At 40.2% G+C, this 18,476-nt stretch overlaps 1 protein-coding gene across 2 annotated transcripts in view; it reads left to right on the top strand.

Moving 5' to 3' along the window:
- Positions 1-1,533: 1,533 nt before the first annotated feature.
- The window catches only part of slc9a7 (solute carrier family 9 member 7), a 49,336-nt gene continuing 32,393 nt past the window's right edge, over positions 1,534-18,476 (top strand). For both annotated transcript variants that reach the window (XM_022216049.2, XM_022216050.2), the window contains exons 1-9: positions 1,534-2,249; positions 4,990-5,192; positions 5,279-5,356; positions 12,188-12,264; positions 12,370-12,482; positions 12,590-12,695; positions 15,043-15,184; positions 15,288-15,393; positions 17,317-17,405. In XM_022216049.2, the coding sequence (XP_022071741.1) occupies positions 1,976-2,249; positions 4,990-5,192; positions 5,279-5,356; positions 12,188-12,264; positions 12,370-12,482; positions 12,590-12,695; positions 15,043-15,184; positions 15,288-15,393; positions 17,317-17,405 (1,188 nt within the window). In that variant the 5' untranslated portion in view covers positions 1,534-1,975. The remainder of the gene's footprint in view (positions 2,250-4,989; positions 5,193-5,278; positions 5,357-12,187; positions 12,265-12,369; positions 12,483-12,589; positions 12,696-15,042; positions 15,185-15,287; positions 15,394-17,316; positions 17,406-18,476) is intronic.

Raw genomic sequence — 18,476 nt, 5'->3', positions numbered from 1 at the left:
AGCATCCAGTGTGTATGATGCAACATTTTAATCCAAACTGCATCACTAAACTATACATCAGAATCACCAACATGAGGATGTTTGCACTTCTCAAATCTGAGGCCCCAATAAATAAAGTAAGGCTGAAGTTATGTTTTGCTGATGTGCTCAGTCTGTGAGATGCCTGCATGAAGCCCAAAATGTGTGTCTGCATCTGCTGTCTGTGCAGCGACTACATTATAGTATGCATGCTTGGTAGGAGTATGTATAACACTGGCCTAATTCTGTCCTAATAATACCAGCTATGTGTCGTTGTGTCTGCAGTTAGCCATTTACGCATCTCCAAGAATAAGACATGTACGGAAGTAAAGAAAGAAACCTGCATTGACTTGTTTTGGCCACCAGGGGGCAATGCGACAAGCTGTAGCCCCAACACTGACTTGTTAAGTCTGTGTAAAGTAGAAACAGCTAATGTATAAGAAAAGGTTGTCTTTTACACATCCAGCAGATATGGAACAACATTAACATTCATTTTAAATCATCTTTCTGGCAACCTAACAAACGTAAGTCTAATATTTACTTTAATCTTTGCTCTCTTTTTAGTCTCCAGTCGCACCACATCTGAGGGAAACATGTAACCTGCTACCTTAGCTAGCTGCTAACTTTGCTACTTTACTAGGTTTACTACTTTTATCCAAATCTCAAGACGCTAGAAAGCAAATCTCGTTCAGAAATCGTGCGATTTCAGAACGAGATTTGCTTTCTAGCATCCTGAGATTTGGATACAGACCACAACAAATAGCCATTCTCATCTCTTGTATGTTGTGCGACACTCGTTGAGACTATCCGAGTTGGTCAGTGTGGGGGGGGAAAAAAGCATGTTAGGGCAGACTTTGAGGGGGGGGGGGCAAGTTGCCCCATACTTTTCGCTAGCTGAGCTGCGAAGCTGCCTGCCTGGCTAAATACTGGAGCTATGTCGAAAATTAATTTCTCCATAACTCACATGTATGAAATGACATATGAAAACAGACCCCAGGTTGAAAAAAACCGAAGTTCCCCTTTAATTTCACTCATGTGGGCTATATTTTTAAGATTACAACATACAGAATAATTGCAAAACGGACACTTTTTTATTTTGTAAATGAAAGCCGTCAGTAAATCGTGTTAATCACAGTGTAAACAAGGATATTAGACATCTCAAACACATAGCCTACAGCTTAAACACAGGAAACAATGTCATATTATTGCCTATAATAATCCTGAATAGAATAGAAATACTGTGTTGAGCCTAAAGGGGAAAATTCTGCAAATGTTATGTCTGATTCACTATAAACTGCAAACATTTATTTGGTTACAAGAAACATTTGAATTTCACAAATATGTATCTTTTACTGCCACCACAGGCATAAAGTTTTGCATGTTTGCCTGCTATACAAATACAGAATGCTTTGCCTATAAAGCTATAAAACAACACGTGTAATCAGCAGACAATAACATTTTGACCAACTACCAGTGTAAATAATTTGATCTGAACACAACTGTGCCTTTTTTTTAAAAATCTAGAAACACTAATCGGTGCAGCTTTAAGTCTGAGGTTCCAGAAATACCTCCCTCCCCTCCAGCTGTGGCCCTATGATACCTCTCACCTCCACCACCTTCACGACCACATGATCCTGGTAGGATATTTGCTGCTTCTTTTAATTTCAACCACCAGCCTGGATTTCCTGTTTTGAGGAGGATGGAGCTGTTGAAATGCACAATCATCAGAATCCCCGGACAGTGACTCAGTAGGTTGTACTCGGCGGCGGTTCGGTCTCCTCCACAAGGACAGCGCAGCGGCTCTCTGCGGAGCGCCCGTTTTCACATCGTGTACCTTTAAAAGGTTGAACCCCGGCGCGGATTGTGGCTCCCCTCTCGGCTCGGCTGCGTTCACCATCCAGCAGTGACATGGCACAGAGGCGGTGAGCTGCCAGCAGCCGCAGCAGCATCCTGCGCCATGGACGCGCTCCGACGGCCGAAGCGGAGCGCAGCGCTGGACGCGATCATGATGCCCGTGTGGATCCTACTGAGCTCCGTGTCCGGGCTGAAGGCGGAGGACGACGGAATGGAAGAACTTGCCACGGAGAAGGAGGCTGAGGAAAGTCACCGACAGGACAGCGTCAATCTGCTGACATTCATTCTGCTGCTGACCTTAACGATCCTCACCATATGGCTCTTTAAACACAGAAGGGTTCGTTTCCTTCACGAAACCGGCCTGGCAATGATTTACGGTGAGGTTTATGGATTACATTTTGGATGCACGCACACACACACTGATGCATGCACACACACTCTCTCTCTCCTTCACACCACCACCTTCCCGCAGGCTTTGCATGATTCAGTCTCCCTTGTGGTTACGCAGCGGCTGCACGGAGGCGATGAGGAGACAAACCCGAGGACGCACGCATGATTTACGGCTGAATAAACGCACCGACGCGCCTCCGCATTTCCAACAGCTCACATTGCTCCTAATTGGCTGGGCCAGTGCTAATTTCTAGAAGGTGCTTTGGGCTGCTCAGCCTCGTCTGCTCTCCACTAGGCTGCTGCATGTGAAGCTTTACCCCCGACTGACTGGGAATGGCATGCAGGCTTTTAAACATGACATTACATAACACACACTGTACTGTTTAACCTCCTGTGACACCACAATAATACACAATTGCACCTTATACTGTTTTTATGGAGCACTTGCAAAATATCAATCTGAAATGTTAGATTCAGTCACCATATGTTCATCTTTCAAGCTCTGATAGTACATTTTATGGAGAACTTATTTTAAAAAAAAACATGTTTAGTTTGCTGCTCAGAGTTCTGTAAGGTTAAATTTCACCAACATAATCATCAAAAAGCGACAAAAACAAGATGAGAAGGCCAAAAAAATGACAAAATCAAACGTTTGGATTGATGTCATCAGCTGTAGTCTGGATGTATTTCTGTGCCAGTGAGTTCATTATTCCTACAGGGACCTCTATATAGGCTAGGCATGGATGTTCACAGCGTGCATTCATGTAATGCACACTGTTATCTATGCAAATTAACAGTGAAATCGGCAAAGATCAGCCGTTTTTTTCCAACGGATAAATTCATGTAAAGCATCCAAATCCCTCTGATTAAACGCTAGGAATAGTTGGAAACCCCTCGCTGCCAGATAAACCTGAGGTAAATGTCTGAGATGAAGAATTCACACGTGAATTCTGTGCTGCATTCCTCTTCGTGGCTTATCACAGCAGTCCCAGTCAGTCAACGCTGTGAATGTCACTTATTAACCAGGCACATCCGCATGATAAAGGCAGACTTTGATTTGTTTTTTGGGGTTATAAAAGCAAACTGGTCTTTGGTGGTGTTCCAACTACGCTGCCTCTTTCCAGCTCCACAATTTTGAGCCATGTGCTGCAGCAGGAGGTCAAACAAGGAAACCGACCGTAATGTTAGAGCTGTGATTTGCTATTTACAGAGATGGGAACATAATTTGACAAACGCGGAGCTTGCGTGCACACTTTTATATGTACAGTAAGACAGGCTGAATCATCATGTGGATCATTATCTCGTTAGAAATGATTCCCAGAAAGATTGTTTTGGTGAGACGCAGTGATGTTTAAGTCTGCACCATACAAAATCAGACTGTTTATGTGTTGGACGCTCAGCAGTATGACAGCGTTGCCAAGTAGAAACCTCATCGCAGCTTTGACTTGCTGCCTGAAGAACAGCCTCTACAAAGAAAGTTGTTTTTTTCATGTCCATGTAGATTCTCTCTAATCCAGGTCGTGATAATCCGAAAGGTGCTTAAGCGAAAGCCACCTAGAACGTCTTTTTCACTCTTAAAGACGTATCATCTCTTATCCAAGAGTCTTACTCAGTTCTAACTGACTAGTGGGGAGTTCCAGACATGTCTTTAACCCTCCTGTTGTCCTCATTTACAGGCACCAAAAAATGTTGTTTTCTTATCTGAAAAAATCCCAAAAATTCAGCCAAAAATTCTCCAAATTTCTGAGAATTCCAATAATTCCTTAATAGTTGCATTTATTTAAAAAAAAATCCCCCAATTTTGACAAGAAAATTCTTGTAAATATTTTTTAAAAAATTAGTAAAAATCTTCCAAAAAATCCTAACAATATCTAAAGTGATTACATATATCAGTTAAACTTCTAATATTTTCTTCAAGAACATTCACAAAAAAATCAACCAACATCTAGTGAATTTCGCTGGATTTTGGTTGATTTTTTTTTTTTTTTTTTGTGAATGTTCTGAAAGAAACATTTTTAACAATTCTTTTTTTTGCACCAAAAAATGTGTAAGATTTCCCAAAAATGTTGAAAATGTGGTCATCAGAAGTTTCTCTGTGGAATTATTTTTTTCCACATTTTCAAACTTTAAACCGGTCAATTTTGACCCACAGGACAACATGAGGGTTAAGGCCACCTGAAGTCCCCTACTTGTTTTTTTTATGTTATCAAATGCCAGTTTTCCTTCCTAGTCCAGACCCATGGAAAGAACCTAAAATTTCTGTAATTTGAGTATACACCGCAAGAAAGCGAAACCGCCAGTGGTTAAATCAGTCCCTGAAATAAACCGCCTTCTGCGTGTGTTAGGCCAAAGCCAGAGTGTGATGTTCATGATTAACCCTGTTGCAGAAACAACCAGCCAGTGCAGCTCTGGCAGCGTTGCTTCCCCATGTCTCCTGCAGATAACTGCCGTCTGATAGGAGGATTTATGTCCTCTAACTGCCTGCCTCATTCCCTTTCTTCCCGGCTGAAGCTCTCTCCGTGAGATTTAGCTTATCATCCTCCCATTTTTCTTTCTTTGCTCGGCTGCTCGCTGTGTGTCACTGCCTGATCCTGTGGGCTCGTAAAGTACAAGCACCTGAAAAACTGTCTAGTGCTGAGCTTCTTTGGTGACATTTAGTTTTACCTCACATTCATTAGCTGATTAATTGTAAAGGTTAAACCCATGATTCTTTTTCTGTCTTCTCAGGGTTGCTGGTAGGTGTGATTCTGCGCTACGGCATTCCTGCAACCAGCTACCACAATAAGACGCCTCCGAGCTGCTCGCTGAAGGAAGGACCTGCCAGCACCCTGCTGCTTAATGTCAGCGGCAAGTTCTTTGAGTACACCCTCAAAGGGGAGATCAACTCCAGAGAGATTCACAATGTGGAGCAGAATGATATGTTGCGCAAGGTAACAGTGAAACAAGAACGACTCAATTCAGCTCTGCATTTCTGCCACATTCACCCTGTTAACTCTACATTTGCTGTCTTCTCCAGGTGACCTTTGACCCTGAAGTGTTCTTCAACATACTGCTGCCTCCCATTATTTTCCATGCCGGGTACAGTCTGAAGAAGGTAAGAAGTCATGAGTGCTTTAAAAACAAATTTAACGTTGCGTGAGGTGATTTCGGGCCAGGTGGACGTATCGCTTGCCACAAACTGCTGTTTTCATTGGACAGATGGTTTGTGAAGAAAAAAAGTGATTGGCCAGACTATGAGAGTGTTCAGTGTTTTCTGAACATAAGTGGCCCTTTTGAGGGGAAGTCCAGAGCAGATGTCTTTCGTTTCCTCTCGGCATTCTCGCTGACACAGAAAAAACGGCTGACGCTGACAATATGAGCAGTTTCTGCTTTTGATTGTTGTAAAGTGTTCTCTAGGGTCTTGGACAAGGCTTTGTTAGGAGAGTCCTTGTGTGGCTCTTACTCTCACTACTTATCCATCACTGTATTTCCAGCGTGTGAATTTCAACTACGGCAGGTTAGTCTCTGCTATGCATGAAGACTGTGGGTTGGTTTGGTGCTTTAATGTTCTGACCTTGAAATAATGGAGAGTGAAATGTGTTTAAGCAGCTGCTGACATTTGATCGATGGACTTAATGCGAGGACATCTCCATCCTATCATGCAGTGATAAATCATACCAAGGAGAAATCAGATGAATGATTATAAATGGCCTTCTGCTTTCCCACTGTGCAGACAAGAAGATGACAATGGTTTAATGTGAAATGGTTGAATTGTAGTTTAGTTTGTAGCAGTGATGGGGTGTAGCTGTAATGGTGGCAATGATGGCAGGTTGGAGGAATGATTCGTGTCAAAATGTCTCATCAAAAAGATCTGAGACTCCACCTAGGAAAAAATGAAACAAAAACTGTTCTTGATTTACATTTGGCACCATCCCCACAGTAGTCTCTTTCTGGAGCAATAAAATGCTCCCAGTGCTTCTGCAACACGTCAGGCCTGTTTTGTAATCATGTACATCACAATCTATGATACGAGTGGAATGTGCTAAACTGTGTCACAGTGATGACTCCCTCAACTTGGAATTTCATTTTTGGGAAGAGGAAGAAATACACAGGAAGCAAAATCTAGTGAGTAAGACAGGTGGGGTGTGATGATTGTGTTGTTGTGGTACAAACCTAAGCATAATTACCATACAGTGGCTGGGTGTGCCGCACAGTGAAATTCCCACATGCTGTTGAACCACAGATCAGGTTGTTCACACTGAGCGTTCTTCCTCAAACGCCTCAGGACATTACTGTAAAACTTTGCCTTGACAGTCCAACCTAATCACTGTTACACAACCACATGTGTGTTGAAGAAAACCGTGCGTGCTCCTGGTGTGCTTCTGATCTCATGGGCCTTGTCTGATCTTAGGTTTTGGTTGGTTTTGCTGTTTCTTCTGTCAGTGGTAGCTGCAGACCTGATTCTGATCACCGGCCATGATCCTCACATGAAGGTTGGATTATTCTGGCTGTTATCTTCTGTTATCCAGTTTAAGGTTTACAAAGAAATCACAAATGCCCAGATTAGTGGTCACAAATAAAAATAGACGTGTTCTGTTACTAGGTTTTAAGTTGCAGATTTTGCATTTCTGTTGAATGATGAAATGTTAATTGGTGTGTTGTAGGTTATTGTAGTCATTGATGGGATTGCCATGATTATTGAGGGAACAGTAGGCGTGTATTATGCAGTTCTACTTGTCATCACAGCTTTAAATATCCTTAGAGAGCTTTCTTTGGTACTTTAGAAGATGCTGATGGTGAACGAGTAGGGAAATGGTTTCTTTATGTGGTTTAGTCACTTTAGGTTGTTTTGGTGGTCACAAAAGGTCTTCAAACTGACAGAATTCAGAAGCAGAAATTTTCTTTTTCAACAAAACGTTTAGGTTTTTGGTGAAGCTGACTAGTAGCGATGAGCTTGTACATGTTGCACACACAGGACAGTGACGTGCTCTGTGTTCGTGCACCACGTACACTATCGGAACCTTTGGATCAGCCCTCGTATGTAATGAATTCCTATGAAGTATCCGCGTTCATAGTCCTTAGAAAATGACTTCTAGTGACTTTTGGTGATCCCTTGACTTTCCCTGTGGCCCCACCAGCATGTAAAAGAGTTTGACCTTATTCTGTTAAACATCTACATCATGGATTGGGCCAAAGGGTGAGTACAGACATCATGATCTCCAGAGGAGGAATCCCACTGTGTTCGATATTTTATTGAATTTTCCTTTAATTTAGCAAGAATGTGCAGTGAACTTTTAGGTTTAAGATTGAGATGTCTCACAATTATTGGCTGAATTGCTTTGGCCATTTAATGCCATCATCTTAACCAAATACTTGCAAAACTAATGTCATTTCCATCAGCTTTAACTATCCTTTGTGTTTTCTGTTAATTGGCAAAAAAAATGACACTGAAGATGGTGGTTGTCAAGATCAGCATATTAGCATTGTTTTTGTGAAAGTACAAGAACGCATTTTGTTGAGCGACTATAAAATTTCCAAAATCTTATTTCATGAAATATTCCTTTGAATGTCGTTCAGTTTAGCATTTAGTGAATAGAAGTAAACCCTTGCAGGGTCTCCAGTGTGCTAATATGTCCTGCTGCTCGTGACTGTTTAACTGCAATTTAACTCGATGAGCCCAAGGTTATCTTCAGGGTAATTACAATACTTTTATTTTAAGCTCTTATCTTGGTCAGAATTAGAGCTAGCCATACATGCTATATTTAATTTTTTTCTAAACCACCTAGGTCAGGGGTATCAAACATAAGGCCTGCATGCCAAAAGCAACCCACCAGAGGGTCCAGTCTGGCCCACAGGATGACTTTGCAAAGGATAAAAACTACAAAGATGAAAATGAATAGTTACTGTGGACATATTTAAAGGCTTTGAACATTGAGCAATATAATGTCAGTCAGCAGCTTTAGTACAAAAGAATTTGGTTTGGTGGGACTCTGTTCTTGCCCTGCTACAACTTTTTATGTATAAATTTTATACATTTACGTGGCAGGGGGAGAACTTAACCTTCAATTCAATTTTATTTATATAGCGTCAATTACAGTCAAGTCGTCTCAAGACGCTTTACAGAACCCATATGCCTGACCCCCAGAGCAAGCCCAAAGGCGACAGTGGCAAGGAAAAACACCCTTTTAACAGGGAAGAAACCTCGAGCAGAACCCGGCTCTATATAGGGGGGACCCATCTGCCTGCTGGCCGGGCGGGTTGAGAAGGACAGAGGAGGGCAAGGGGGAGGGATGGGAGAAGAGGGAGGGGTGGGAAAGCAAGGAAAACACATCACATTTGGATACATGCATGACAGGATATGTGACACAGACAAAGTATAAGCTAACATTGAAAACTGACTCATAGTTTACTCTTATGATGTACGGCTCTGACATTAAATATACTACATATATAACTAGCAGTAAAATTCAAACAGTATATAAGTTAGCATAACAAGTATAGTGAAGGCAATGCAGAGTTGACTGGTGGAAAAGGGGAGCTGGAAGCAGAGGGCTGGAGGAAGGTCAGCAGCAGCATCCCACAGTGGACATGATGGAGACTGGACAAGCTGGTGGAATATCGACCGCAGATCTGAAGCATCCAGCTCTGGGACCAGGGACACTCGGAGAAATAGCACAGGGGGAAACAGAGTGAATGTACTGCAATAACGGTATACATATTAAATGTAAAGGTAGATAGAGAAGGGCTCAGTGCGTCAAGAAAAGTCCCCCAGCAGCCTAGGCCTATAGCAGCATGACTAGGGGCAGAACGAAGGGACGTCCAAGAGGGAGTCAGCTGTGCAATGAAGACACAAGCCGAACCCCTGTGGGTCACCCAGTCAGTCCCAACTATAAGATTTGTCAAAAAGGAACGTTTTAAGCCTGGTCTTAAAAATAGAGAGGGTATCTGCCTCCCGAACTCAAACTGGGCGCAGGTTCCACAGGAGAGGCGCCTGATAACTGAAGGCTCTGCCTCCCATTCTACTTTTAGAAATTCTAGGAACAACAAGTAAGCCTGCAGTTTGAGAGCGAAGAGTTCTACTAGGATAATAAGGTACTATCAGATCTTTAAGATATGATGCAGATTGGTTATTAAGAGCTTTATATGTCAGAAGAAGGATTTTAAATTCTATTCTGGATTTAACAGGAAGCCAGTGAAGAGAAGCAAGTATAGGGGAAATATGATCTCTTTTGCTAACTCCTGTCAGTACTCTCGCAGCAGCGTTTTGGATCAACTGTAGATGTTTGAGAGAGCTATTTGGACAACCCGATAATAAGGAATTGCAATAGTCAAGCCTGGAAGTAACAAAAGCATGAACAAATTTTTCTGCATCACTCTGAGACAGAATGTTCCTGATTTTTACAATATTACGCAGGTGAAAAAAGGAAGTCCTACAGACTTGCTTTATGTGCGAGTTAAAGGACATGTCCTGGTCAAAAATAACTCCAAGATTCCTCACAGTAGTACTGGAGGCCAATGTGATGCCATCCAGAGTAACTATTTGCTTTGAAAGTGAGTTTCTAAGATGTTTGGGGCCAAATACAATGACTTCAGTTTTGTCTGAATTTAGCAGTAGGAAGTTAAAAGTCATCCAGGTTTTAATGTCCTTAAGACAATCTTGCAGTCTAGCTAACTGATCAGTTTCATCTGGCTTCATAGATAAATACAATTGTGTGTCATCTGCATAACAATGGAAGTTAATACAATGCTTCCTAATAATATTGCCTAAAGGAAGCATGTATAATGTGAAAAGTATAGGTCCTAAGACAGAACCCTGAGGAACTCCATGATTAACTTTAGTATGCTCAGAAGAGTTATTGTTGACATGCACAAACTGGAACCTATCTGATAAGTAGGATTTAAACCAATCCAGTGCTGTCCCTTTAATGCCAATTGAATGTTCTAGACCCTGTAATAAAATTTTGTGGTTGATTGTGTCAAACGCTGCTCTAAGATCTAACAAAACAAGTATAGAGACTAGTCCATTATCTGATGCTATGAGAAGGTCATTAGTAACTTTCACTAGAGCTGTTTCTGTGCTATGATGCACTCTGAAGCCTGACTGAAGCATTTCAAACGAATTATTCCTTTGTCAGTGTTCACATAATTGATTTGCAACTGTTCTTTCCAGAATTTTAGAGAGAAATGGTAGGTTGGATATTGGTCTATAGTTAGCTAACACATCTGGATCTAAAGTTGGCTTTTTAAGCAAAGGTTTGATGACAGCAACCTTAAAAGCCTGTGGTACATAGCCTGTTACTAGAGAGAGATTAATCAGATCTAACATTGAACCTTCTTCCGTTATAGTTCCCACTTTAGTTTGTATGGCGTGTCAGTTCAGGTGGTCAGGATTTCTACACGGATGTGGAAATCCTGACCACACATTTAAAAAGATATCTAGATCTTGACAAGTTGTTTTGATCATAAAGTGAAATACCACATTGTTCTTTTATACCTTTGTAGATAAACTGTGATCTGTAACTTGTAATCCATGTGTCTAAATAATAATCTGAAACTTGATATTGTTGAAATTTCACTTAATTTTTCAGGTTGAATCAGAATATATATATTTTATTGCCAAGTAGGTTTTCACAAGTGCCTACCAAGATGATCAAAAAGCAAAAAGTAACAGAAATATTGCTGTTCATAATGTTTTGTGAAAAGATAGCTCAATAAATGTAAACATTTTCAGAATATGCTTGTTCTTTCTGCACTGGAGCAAATTGTCATCATTTTACTCACCAAAGAGTTCAAACCAGGCAGTTGATTAAATTTGATGTGAATTCTAAATATTTTTTTTCTTGCCAGGACTTTGTTGCACAGACAAACCAGTAGCATTGTTAGAAAGTTCACTGGTGTGACTTTAATGAAGGTGACTCTTTTGTCCTGCCGATGCACTCCTAAACTCAGTGATGTTCAGTTTACATTCACAAACAGGAAATCAGAAAATCCTCACATTTTAGAAGTTGAAACAAACAAATATTTGACATTATTGATCCATGTTTTCAGCACTAATATACTCCAAACAGATAAATACACCCATCAAAATTAAATTTAGCATGTGCCAGGCATCGGTTTGTATGTTGGAAAAGTGTTGTTTCAAATAATCACAGCAGGATAGTTTAGAGCTACTACAAAAGAATGTGTCTGCAGGTTTTTGTGTTTTTCTTGTGAAAGTGTAATTCAGGATGGAATTTGCTGAGTTAAACAGAGCTCAGGAAATAGGAAGAACGAGGTCACGTCAACCTAAAAGTTGCGTGATTTTTTTTTTTCCAAGGTTCCCTGTCGCAATGAGAGTTCAGGAGCTTTAGAGAAAAACTATGCAGCCAGGTGTTTGCATGCTTCTTCGACCGCACTTTCTGTTAATCGTCTGTTTTTGATCATCTCAACGCTCCCAGGAGTGTAACTGATGTGCAGATGTTGGTCTAATTAACCACATGCCATCTAGTTGAGCTGCTACAGAAGATCTGACAAGTATATCCTGAACAAAAAACAAAAAAAGCAAACATGGTCTTTGTTACTGTGTGACAGTCACTGAGGAAAAGGCACATTTCCTTTTCAGAAGTCTGATTCAACAGTTTTCGTTTCTGACTCTGCACAGGGAGCTGTGGGTTGCTCCATTTGGAAACGATCTAGAGAAGCTTTTGTGGGTTTTTTTTTTGCTGCTTGTTTGCTCCAAAACCAGTCAAACAGCTGGATGTGTGTTTGTGTTTCTAGTCGTGTTTGACAGGGAGTTACTCTCCCACCCGCTGGCCGTTCCAGACCCGAAGGCTTCAGGCTCTCATGTTGAAAGACATTTTCATTTATTGCTGTGAGAAATTAGTTCCTGAAAGTGATATTCTTGTGAAACCTGCACATTAAGCTGTTTGTTCCCTTCCAATGTCTTCTTTTTTTTTCACTTTTCCAGAGACACTTCTTCAGGAATCTGGGCTCCATCATAACCTATGCGTTTCTTGGTACTGCCATCTCTTGTTTTGTTATTGGGTGAGCGTCCCCTTTCTGTTTATCAAATCAAGCCCCACAGTTGTCTGCCATTTAATCCAAACATGCTGTATATTCTGCTTCTCTCCGCTGGACGTCTCCCTGCAGAAACCTGATGTACGGTGTGGTCAAGCTGATGCAAGCGGTCGGACAGCTGACGGACAAGTTCTACTACACCGACTGCCTTTTCTTTGGTGCCATCATTTCTGCCACAGATCCAGGTATGAGACACGCATGCAAACAAGCGGATGAGAAAACGGGAAGCCGTTTCTTGCTGTCTTTGTGAGATTGCATGTTGATTGAACTTGTCCTTCATCTCCGTGTGCAGTGACGGTGTTGGCCATCTTTAATGAGCTCCACGCAGACGGGGATCTCTACGCTCTGCTGTTTGGAGAAAGTGTGATGAATGATGCAGTGGCCATCGTGCTCTCCTCGTGAGTCAAATGTCTGCTTTATCCAGCAGTCGAATGTAACTAAGTAGATTTGCTCAAGTATTTTTAACATCTTTATTTCATGCTATTTTACGCTCAACTTATTCTTGCTGTCCGTATGTAGACTTTGGTACAAATCTGCCATTTCCATCCTGCATTTCACACGACTTTCTAATCCGCTACAGCTAACGTGTGTTACCATTTTTAAAATTCCCTTTCACTATGTTTAACAACGGCAATAACCTACAAAAGCGACAACCTACATGTTGGAAATTTTGACCTGCTTGTCTTTTTCTGTGAATTTTAATGACAATGTTTCCCTCCCTGTGTGCAAAAGTTCCACCAGAAAATTTCTCTTGTCACTATTTTGCAGCTCACAATGATGCTGTTTGGTTTAAGTAAATACACACACTTTAAAAATTTCCCCCAGATAGCAGAATGATGGTTAGATGCAGTCAGACCATTCTTCAGAGCTGACAAAGCCGTGTAGAGATCAGTCTGGTTGTGTCAGACTCTATTCTATAATACAGATTTAAATATGAAACTTTTTTCTCCACTGCATCTATTTGACAACTTTGACTACTAGTAACTTTTAAAATTAAGATTTTTGGATGTAAAGCACATGTTATGTTAGTATTTTAACTTCCCTATTGCTACAGACAAGTAGAGCTTAGAGTGAATAGCAGTGATGGAAGAAGTATTCAGATCCTTCAAGAAAAAGTACCAACACAGGGGTCGACCATATAAAGACAAAGGTGACTAAATAAGAATTATAACAATATATTTAGAGATGCACAGATATTCCTACCTTCATTGTTTAGTAACATTTCATACAATAAGCATTTTATAGTGGTTAAAGCAGAACCTTCAGGCCTTTAACTTGACTAAAAGTACTAATACAGCAATGAACAAGCTCTCCATTACAATGAACAGTTCAGCATGAAAAACCCTGCTTTAGTAAAACTCCATAAATGTTAGAAGCAGAATGTAGATGATTAATAATGAAGCATCAATGTGTCGGCAGCGTGTTATCTACTCTAAATCTTTTATCTTTTTTTTGTGGATAAATGTGAGCGCTCATCATATGATCAATGTCACAGACAAAAGGAAAACAAACTTCTGATCCACAGATGTTTTCAGCTTTTCTCTGATCTTTGATTTTTGCTGAGACGTTCAATCATTGGAGCAGTTATTGACATAAAACTACGTGAGAAGTTCAGAGGGAGCAATCATTTTGGTGGACCTGTCGAGAATTGATGGACATTTTCTATGTTGCTTTTTGTGAGAATCCATTAAAGGTTGGAAACTGTGTTGCGTTTTACACATTTGTTTTATGCCAAGTGTTTATCCTGAGAATAGCTTAAGCTGTCAAATAAATATAATGGAGTAGAATGTGCAATTTTTTTGTTTTTGTAATACAGTGGAAGTATGAGGTAGCAGAAAATGGAAATACTCCTGTGAAATATCTCAAAGATATACTTAAATGAATTACCCGAGTAAATGCTTTTAGTTACTTTACACCACTGAAAAACAATTTAACATTACCTATTGTATTTGAAATGTGAGGATTTGCTGATTTTCCTTTTAATCAGTTATTTGGCTGTTTGGACTATTGGTTGGATGATTGGTTGGTTCATTTGTCACCAGTTTCTAAATATGTATGCATGACACAATTAATTATGAAAGTGATCACCAGAAAAATCCAGAATTGAAATAGTAATTAGTTGCCGTCTTTTTGAAAATTAGCTGCATCTCAACTAATTAAAATGCTTGCACGTTAATACATGAGTGATGCTAATCAAATAATATATGTGCTAAAGTACACCAGTACCAGGAGTCATTTTTCTGCGTTTTCAACCTTTACTTGTATAACTTTAAGTACATTTCCTGATTACATTTACATACATTTATCACTGATATATTTTGAATGCAGCACAGTTGTAACAGAGTGTTTTATTATTACTTTTATTTAAGTAAAGGCTATGAATACCACATGCTCGTTCCTGCTGCACACAATCGTTTTTCTACCTGTGTGCTTTGTGAGTCCCTTTTTTTTCGAGCTCTTGTTAAAATTCAGCGCTGACATGTGAAACAGCAGCACAGCTTTGCATCGCTGCTCCTCAGGACAGACAGACGGACAGACAGACGGCGCTCTGCCTCCCTCTGCTGGGAGATTACAAATCACATCCTACTAGAGATATTTCGTGGCAAACAGTGCGGTTCACATACAGAACATATCAAGAAATACTGCACATTTATTTTACAAAAAAGTAGAAAATACGTTAAACCTCATGACATATTCAGGAAAGAATATCTGCCAAACCATGCTCTTTTTTTGTGTGTGTTTCAGGTCTATCGTGGCCTACCAGCCCAGTGGTGCAAACACTCACATGTTTGACGCTTCAGCCTTTTTCAAGTCGGTGGGCGTTTTTCTGGGTATCTTCAGCGGCTCCTTTCTGATGGGTGCAGCCACGGGAGTCGTCACCGCTCTCATATCCTTCTCTGTGTGCGTCATTTGAAATGAAATTACACTTTGATTCCCACACCGATTTGTTTACTGCAGCAGTGTTTATAGTTCTTTAACTGAACTCTCACGTCACCAAGTTCACCAAACTGCACTGCTTCCCGCTGCTGGAGACGGCCCTCTTCTTCCTCATGTCCTGGAGTACTTTCCTGCTGGCTGAGGCCTGCGGGTTCACAGGTGAGATATGTCAGATTTACAGTGGGGAGGAAATGTGGGAAGGAGGCATTAAGTATGTGTTATAAGGATACTGAGAGAAGCCTTCATGTTTAGTGTCTGTCAGACTTGTAAATCTATGCTATAAGCTATGTAAAATGCAGTGTAACAGAAATGTAAGGCCACGTCACACATAGGAAGGCATTGTGGAGCCTAAAAAAAAAAAAGATTTCCTGTCAACAGGTTATAAAAATATGGAAAAAAGTGATTTTTTTTTTGTCACACAGCACAAACTTATATTCAGCTTTCCTGCTCTTTTTTCCACAGTTTGCCATCTTTTGAGTTTGTTTTAGGTTTTTACGCCAAAATTAGTCACAGGATACATTTGTCTTTCTGTGGTAGAATGCTATAGCTTCAGCACTTGAGGACAAAAAAAAGTATGGTCAAGCTTTAAAAACACTAACTCTTACATTTGTCATTGGGATGGATGGATGGATGGATGGATGGATGCGGTGTGGAGGTGCTTGATAGGCACATTCCACTTTCTGCCATATTAGCTGAAACACATCATACAACAGCATTTGTTTCTGCTCAATGCAAAAAGAGAACTTGCATGTTTCTCATTTTCCACATAGCTAATCTATCAGAATACTTTCTCTGATAGAACATCATTTATTCTAATTATACAGCCATGGCCATAAGTTTGGACACAAGTACCATGACGCTTGTGAATCTTAGAAATACCACAAAATTGTCACTTACAATACAGTACACAACTCCTGAGAACTATATTAAGTTTCATATTTAAAAAAAACATCAAAAGAGTTTGGTGTCATTTTGTTATTCTTACCAAATTCGGTTGTGAAAGTACTGCATTTTTTTTTGTTATTTTCTTCTAATATTATGTTTTGGGAACAAAGTTGTTCCAATTGTTGGAATTTATTGATAATATTATATCCCTTGTTGATTTGTTGACTAATTAAACTGGTGCTGTCAAAAAAATATTAGTTATGTTCTGTCATAGACATCAAAACAGACATAGTAAGTCATGCTGTGTCCAAACTTATGGCCATGGCTGTAAGGTTCTTGGACGCACCTTTAAGACATGGAGTTTGTTGACATGGTAGACTTCATATGTGCTGAACAAAATGAGATGAACACTAAAAGAAAGGCTTGGTTGCAAAAAATTATATTATATTTTGGCTTCAGAAAAGCTGACATTGACCAAAGACAACTACTCTGTCAGCACTATCATGCAATTGTTGCTACTACAAAAGGCAACACAACTAATTTGTTTGACAGTTTAAATCGCCACCGATGCGCTCTGGATGATGGGAGACAAATCTGAATGTCACCTAAAGCAAAACAAACTGCTTTGGATCCTTTAGCCAGAACCATTTAGGAAAGTTTCTAAACAGTTCACACTCAAAAAATCTTTACAGTCAAAAATTATTCTTCAAAAACTTTTGACATTGGGGTGATTTTGTCATCTCGAATGATTTTTAGAATGATTAAATCTTTCCAAATGGCTTTCTGTACATTTCATATCAGAATTTTTATTGCAGCAACTAAAAATACTTGAACTTTAGTCATTTTACCATTTTACATTGTTGCATCTTTTAATTCAAGCTCACATAATGTTGATTGTGCAAGAAACCCATATTTATGAGCAGTTTAAACTAAGTACTGCTGCACCATCAGCAGCGTTAAATCTGTCTATAATACAAACTAAATATGACAGGGACTTAAATGCAGATTATGCAGCAGATGAAATTAGCAGATATTAAATTGCGCTGTAGTGAAGCAATAAGAGGACTGACAATTAGTTTAGTTTGGATGTTTCTTGTGAATTGAAATGACACAGCCTGTCTGCGCAAAGCAGTTGTCTGCTGAAGTCACTGCCTTAAACCCATTAATGTGTACATGTTTTTGTGTGTTGTCATCCAGGCGTCGTAGCTGTGCTGTTTTGTGGCATCACCCAGGCTCACTACACCTACAACAACCTCTCTGAAGAGTCCACCAAACGCACCAAGCAGGTAGCTTCCAATTGCTTCTGTCTCATGCAGCCCCTTTTTATTTTTGGATCGTTCTGAGCCCCCTGATGGTGTGAGCTGGGTGCTGGTGCCAGATGGCGCGACGATCAGCCTGCTGTGACCTTAATCGGGGCTGTCTGAGGACATCCCTCCTGACGTGACTGTTCAATTTCCCAGAGGGGGTTCAGTCTTGAGGACAGGGTGCAGATTAACACGTAGACAACATGCAGCGTGACACATTTTGGATCAGGACACTGGCTACTGTTATTAGGTTTCAAGGAATGATTCCAACACATAGCGGAGTAGAAAGGTTAATGCACGTCACTTAGATTAAAACACAAGCGGGGACAGTTCTTCTTCTCGACACTCTAGTTTTACATGTCTCCTTGTTGGTGTGTTTGCCCTTGTCCTTTACCTCAGAGCAGTGTAGATGTAGCCTCTGTAATCATCATGGCAGTCAGCAAGTCTGCAGCTCAGTCTGGAAGAGAAAAGAAACAACAGCTTCCAACTGTTTTCTGGATTCAGACCAAATAAATGAGGCAATTGGCTCAGAGAACCAGGACTCTGTTAACTCTTTAATGCTCCGATATGCAAGATATAACATTAATACAGCAGCCAACAACTATCTGCTCTGTAAAGGAATAATGGAGCAAAAATAGTAAAGTGGAGTGTTCTAAGCATAAACTGTGAATAAACAGACTTAACTTTGGAGTTTAAAAAGTGATGCCAACATAAAGGTGCTTCAAACTTGCAGTCTTTCTAAAAGCCAGCAGGGGGCGATAGGTTGCAGAAAGAAATGAGATTGTTTTTAAGTCTATGAGGAAATTACCCTACTTACTTGATTTATTACCTCAGTAAAAATTTTCCTAATGAGTTTATGGTCTCAGTCCCTAGCTTCTATGCTCTTTAAATATAACATGGTGTTGATTTAGTAAACTGTTGTCTCATTTAAAACAAAGTAGGTGATAAAGCCGGTTATATTTGATGTCGGGGCAACCTTGTGATTGACAGTTTGCTCCTGTATTGCTGTGCACAGTGTCTCTAGACTCTCTAGTCAGATCTACTGCTTGATCA

This window comes from Acanthochromis polyacanthus, chromosome 4 (assembly GCF_021347895.1).
Source record: "Acanthochromis polyacanthus isolate Apoly-LR-REF ecotype Palm Island chromosome 4, KAUST_Apoly_ChrSc, whole genome shotgun sequence".
NCBI lineage: Eukaryota > Metazoa > Chordata > Actinopteri > Pomacentridae > Acanthochromis > Acanthochromis polyacanthus.
Note: the sequence above shows the minus strand (reverse complement) of the source record. Positions and strands in the feature narration are given on the sequence as shown.